General features: G+C 49.4%; 1 protein-coding gene across 1 annotated transcript in view; it reads right to left on the reverse strand.

Moving 5' to 3' along the window:
• Nucleotides 1-295: 295 nt before the first annotated feature.
• Nucleotides 296-6,281, reverse strand: part of Ttc9c (tetratricopeptide repeat domain 9C) — a gene marked incomplete in the record, with an annotated part of 6,962 nt that continues 976 nt past the window's right edge. The window contains 2 exon segments of the mRNA XM_013510052.1: nt 296-910; nt 3,590-3,772. Of these exon segments, the coding sequence (XP_013365506.1) occupies nt 816-910; nt 3,590-3,772 (278 nt within the window).

Here is a 6,281-nt window from a genome sequence, read left to right on the forward strand (position 1 = left end):
TTCATTTCCCAACACTACAAAAATACATAAAAATTAAATGAACCTACATGACTTTTAAAAAAATTTTTAAAAAAATCAAAACACTTACTTGGGCATTTCTTTTCTAACTTGGGTATTTCTCCCCCCACCCCCCCTGTACTGGGAATTGAAGTCATGACCTCACGCTTGCCAGGCAGGTGCTGTGCCACTGAGCTAAAACCCAGCCCTTACTTGGGTATTTCTTGACACAAGGTTGAAGGGTTATTCAATAAATACTTCATTGCTTGACTCTAGAGGTTTTAAGAAAATAGATTGATTAAAAAAAATAAGTATTCTTTATTAATGATTAATAGCAAGGACTAGAAATTACCAGGAGGGAAAAAAGAGAAAGCAGATACTTTTGTAGGGAAAAAGAATCTGAATATGTGTGAAACATTACGGAGAACATGGAATTCATTTAGACACAAGTGATAATTCCGCATCTTTCATTTAAATACGATGTATTTCCTGGTTTGGGGAGAGGTCTGAGAAAAGGGAAGAACACGCTCCTCCTGGGCGCACCCTCGCAGGTGTGCGGTGTGCACACAGCCGACGACAGCTGTCAACCAGCCCAGGCAGAAACACCATGGACCCCACCGTAGCTGACCAGCGCTTCCTGGTGCAGCTCTCATGGCAAAGATCTCCGCAAGGACAGGTACCAGAAGCCAGAGGGACACAGACGGGGAAGGTGCGAGTGGTAGAGTCCGTGCGGAACACAGAACAGGAGGCAGGGGCCTCCTCACTCCCGCTTGGGGCTCTCCTCCACCTGAGCCGCGCTGGGAGCAAAGTGCTCCCTGTCAGCCAAACATGCCCAGGTACAGCTGCTTCTGCTTCCTGTGGTAGCTGCTGAGCTCGGACTGCGTCAGCTGCAGGTATCTCCGGACGTTGGCGTCTTGGCAGATGGAGAGGACAGTTAGCGACAGATCACGAATGCATCTTAGGCAGAAGAGGGTTAACACACATCACTCACCTCAACTGGAAAACACCACAACAATCACTCTGCCGTAATAGATTCCATAAAATACCACTTTGGATTTGAAAAAGAAATCTCTTACAAGGTTGAGCTGGTCACTAATTTTTTTCTTCTGCCAGTGGAAATGGAACCCAGGGCCTCTGCACTGAGCTCCATCCCCAGCCCTTCTTTTAGTTTGAGACAGGCTATTGTTAAATCACCAAGTTGCTCAGGTTGGATTGGAACTCGTGATCCTCCTGCCTCAGCCTCCCAGGGTGCTGGTATTACCGGCATGTACTACCATGCCCAGCTCAGTTGCTAATTTTATAATCAGGGGCTGGGGATCTAGCTCAGCAACACAAGTGCCTGCCTGGCCAGTGCAAGGTCCTGAGTTTGACTTCTAGTACCAAAAAAAAAAAAAAGAAAGAAAAAAATTATAATCAAACAGAACCAGGGATATAGCTCAGTGGCATAAGCGCCTGCCTGGCAAGCACAAGGTCCTGGGTTCAATCCCTGGTGACCAAAAAAAAAAAAAAACTAACTTATCAAAGGGAGTGTGATGAAATAGTTATTACCGTTAAAGAGTCACATAGGTGGTGCTTCATGTTTATTTTATTTATTTGTTTATTTATTGAGACAGTGTCTTGCTATGCAATTCAGGCTAGCCTTGAGCTCACTTTGTAGCTTAGGCTGGTCTCAAACTTACAACGATCCTCTTGCCTCAGCCTCCTGAGTGCTGGGATTACAGGCATGCATCACCACACCCGGCTCATGTATATGTATGAGTCATCATAGTCTCACCTGCATTTAAATTCGTGAGGCCTTATGTGTGCATGTACATTTGTGCATGTGTTTTCCCAGTGTGCAGGGATTGAGCTGGTATGTGCTCTACTGCTAGGCTGAATCCCCAGCTACCAGTCAGACTATGTACTGCTACATTTGGGGGCTCTCTGCTTGTACCTCTGAAGCTGTTCTGGATGAATGCATAAGGTACAACATCATCAGAACTAAGCCAGCCAACATGGGGACAGCCTGCATCCAGCCACAGAGGCCAACTTCCCCCTCCCAGAGGCTGCTCTAGCCTTGGGCTCCCACAGTGAGCTGAGCTGAGGTCCAGTGACAGCCAAGCTGGTCCCTAGGAGGGTGGAGCAATGCTGTCAGGTGTCCTCCTGGTCACTTCCTCCTTCCCACTCCCTCTCCTTTTTTGGTACTAGGAATTGAACTCAGGACCTTGTGCTTGCCAAGTAGACACTGTGCCGCTGAGGTACATCCCTGACCCACCCCAGTCTTCAAGGCTGAGGACTGAACCATGGAAAACGCGGCTTCTAAAGTCTTGGCATGCACCATGGTGACTACAGAAAACTAATCAATTAACCTATAAAAATTTGCTGGGCATGATGGCACACACTTGTCATTCCAGCACTCAGGAGGCTGAGTCAGGAGGATCACCAAAAGTTTGAGGCTAGCCTGGGCTACATAGTAAGCTCAAGACCAGCCTGAATTCCATAGCAAGACCTTGTCTCAAAAAAAAAAAAAAAAAATCTAAAACCACCGAGAGGTGTTTAGGGATAAAGTACATGTTTAATATGTGAAGGGCCCTGGGTTCAATCTCCAGCACACAGAGACACATAAAATCCCTGCACAGTGAGGATTAGACAAATTCATAAAAACTGGCTTACACATATAAAAAACAGAAGAGGCACAGAACTTGGTACACCTGTAATCCCAGCACTCCAGAAAGCTGAGACAGGAGGATTGCAAATTTGAGCCCAGCCTAGGCAATTCAGTGACTTAGGGACCGTCCCCCCACCTCAAAACAAACAAACAAACAAACAAACCGAAAAGGCTGAGAAGAATGTAGCTTAGTGTGAACAAAGGCCTTCGGTCCAATCCCAAGCACCACACACACACACACACGCACACACACACACACGCACAGAGGTGCATCTGCAGCACAGACAGTGGGTATCTGTACACACCTGCACTGTTAAGCATAAACATCTCCTAAGCACCACACAAGAGTAACACTGCTTTCTTGTGGAAACAAGAACACCGGGCGGAAGAATTTGTTCACTGTTTTCTTATTTATTTATTGTTTTTTTTTGAGACAGGGTCTTCCTCTGTAGTTTGGGCTGGCTTTGAACTTATTATGTAGCACAGCCTCGAACTCATGTTGATCCTCCTGCCACAGCTGGCCTGGATTCCTTTTCATACTTTCAGAATTTTTTTGTCCTCAACTTCATAGTGCCTTGAATGAAATGTATGGCCCAAGCTGGCCTCAAACTTGCAGCAATCCTGCTTCAGCCTCCCAGGTGCTTGTATGACTGGTATGGACCACCACGCCTGGCTACTTTTAGAATTTGGAAGCACGAATGTATACCCTATTTAAAAACATAATTCTGCTGGGCGGGGTGGTGGACGCCCTTGATCCCAGCACTTGGGAGGTTGAGGTAGGAGACCATCCTGAGCTCGAGGCCAGCCTGGGCTGCGTAGTTACTTCAAGTCAGCATGAACCATCTATATAGCAAGACCCTGTCTCAAAAACAAAACAAGTCAAAGTCAAAAGAACGCCCCCTTTCCGCACACAGACCCGCGCCCAGCCAGCCCCGCGCCGCTCACCTTTGGGCTGTCTGTGCACAGCCGCCAGCAGGTGGCGCTGCGCCTGCTCGTAGTCCTGTAGGTGGAAAAAGGCCACTCCCGCGCGGTACAGGGCTTTGGCGTTGTCCGGCTGCCGCCGCAGGACCTTCTGACTGTACTCCCGCACCCGCTCGTAGTTCACCGGCTCCATCTGCAGGAGGCAGGCTGGGTGCACAAGAGAGGGCGGCGGAGGCTCGGTCACGCGCGCCCTGGAGGGCGCGGACCGCTCACCCGGCATCTCCTCCCGCCTGCCTTCCGCACACCTTCCGGCCAGGGTAGCTCGTGTGAGGCCAGAACACCCTTTAAGAATTTAGCTAAAATGCCCTTTCAGTTTTTCTTTGTGTATTTGGGGATACTGGGGGTGGAACCCAGCGCCTTCCTCTGTCTCTGTCTCTCTCTCTTTTTGAGATGGCCTCGCTATTCCAGGGAGGACTCGAACGCACAGCGACCCTCAAGGCTGGGATCACAGGTGAATGCCACCATGCCAAGCTCTGTTCTTCGTTTTGAGGCAGGGCTTCACTAGTTACTCGGTTTCCAAGAAAGGGTCTGAACTTGCAGTCCTCTTCCTCTGCCTCCCAAGTAGCTGGGTTATCGGTATGCACCAACACCGACAACCCAGCAGAAAGCAGCTCTTGAGCCCAGATCTGCAGGACAAGGATGGGAGGAGAAACAGGCACAGAGCCCCAGACGAGACTGCCTGCGAAGTCTGGGGTGAGAATGTGCCCCAAGCACTCACATGTGCAGGGGCGAGGCTATGCCAACCCTGTGGGCAAAGCTCACAGATTGGTTCCATCCCCAGCACTGTGAGGGAAGACAGACAGACAGACAGACAGAGACAGGTATTGGATTTTCTCTTACATGTGACTGAGGCTACTGGAGGATCTTAGGCTGTGACCTGATCTGGCCTCTGTATCTATAAAATGAGTACACTCATCCAGGGCCCTGCGGGGGTTTTTGAAGGTGAGACATTGTAGACAAACTTCAGGTACCTGAGAAGAACCCAATAAACAAACACAAGCTGTCAGTCCAGCAGTGTTTGGACCTGAGGCTCCAGAGCTGGCTGAGGCGCAGGGAGGGCAGGGACCACAGCAAGTGCCACCTCTGAAACTATCAAAATCCGGGTTAAATACCCCTAAATTATTGCGGGATGATCAGGCCTGCAATCTTCCAAGCGAGGGGGAACGTCGAAGGCTTAAATAAAGGCAGACAAAAGCAATGACTTTAGGGCTCCAGGAGGGACTAACTCCCTTACAGTTTCGGTATCCTCTGAGTTAGCCAAAGACTGCTCTGGGTGGCCCGTATTTATTAGGTTTTCAAACCAAGAGAGAGGATACTCAAGAAAACGCGGGAATCTCACAGGACCTTGGGAGAATTTTCCCAAGTAGTAAATTATGTCAGTCAGGAGAACTATGTTATCTCCAGGAAGGCCTTCACAGCAGGATGCCTGCAGCTGCAGTCTCCTTTAAGTTAATTGGGGTTGGAGCCAGACATCTTCAGCTGTAGCCTTATCTTGTCAGACAAGGTGCCTAAGCTTCAGACAACTCACAAGTAAACATGGAAAGCCAATTGGTTAATATTAAATCCTGCTCAGAGCCACTTTGTAGTGGTCCCCAACAAGTGCCACCTCTGAAACACCTTTTTTCCTTGACTTCGGGTCAGTTCCACGTGTTCTGTTCTTTCATACGGTGCATTACTCTGCAGGAGGAATTTCAGTTCTCAATTAAGACTGCCTGGGTTTGATGTCATCTCCCCTACCACCGATGTGCTTCCTTACACTTCTCAAAGCATCCTGAGACACTTGCATATGGTGATATGACATGTGTGAAGGGTTTAAACAGTGCCTGTGTGTGGCTTTTCACTAGAGTGAATTAAAATTTAAGCTACTAAGGTTACTATTTGTTATCTCAGGGTAAAAGTACAACTGGACACACCCTGTAAAAAAGTTGTGCTGGGCACAGTGGCACACAACGGTGATCCCAGCACTCAGGAGACAGAGGCAGGAGGACCTCTAGTTTGAGGTCAGCCTGGGCTACACAGTGAGAGAGAACCTGTCTCAAAAAACCAAAGGCGGGGCTGGGGATTTAGCTCAGCGGCACAGCGCTTGCCTGGCAAGCGTGAGGTCGTGAGTTCGATTCCCAAAAAAAAAAAAAAAAAAAAAAAAAGAAAAGAAGAGCTTATTAGGCAGAATTAAAGACGCGCACATTCACAAAGAAATGTGCGGTCTTGGGAGAGGTACCCCAATAATTTCCACAGCCTCAACTTGGACTGTTAGTGTCTGCCACGCGGTACAATGAGTTCACCAGCGCCAGGGTTATTCCGCCTGTCACAGAAGGAACCTCCGAGTCTCCTTTGCCTTAGCAGGCTGAGCATGGGGACATCTTGCCCCGTAACGCCACCTGGAGAAGGGGTCAGTCGTTACCCTAGTCACCCGCCTTATACGGAGGAGACTTCAAGGACCATCGAATACACGATCTACCCGCCGGCTGAAAACTACAATGGTTTCCCAGTACTAACCCTCCCTTCACAAGCAACTGAGATTTTCCGTCCGCTGTGCAGAACGCGCCGGACCCGCACGCCGGGGCTGACAGCCCGGAGCCTGGGCGCGCCCCGGCCCCAGGGGTCAGGATAGGGCCCGGCAGGCGGCGGTCACAGCCCCGCGGCGGAGGCGACGGTC

Source organism: Chinchilla lanigera, unplaced genomic scaffold (assembly GCF_000276665.1).
Source record: "Chinchilla lanigera isolate Chin_1 unplaced genomic scaffold, ChiLan1.0 scaffold00198, whole genome shotgun sequence".
Classification (NCBI taxonomy): domain Eukaryota; kingdom Metazoa; phylum Chordata; class Mammalia; order Rodentia; family Chinchillidae; genus Chinchilla; species Chinchilla lanigera.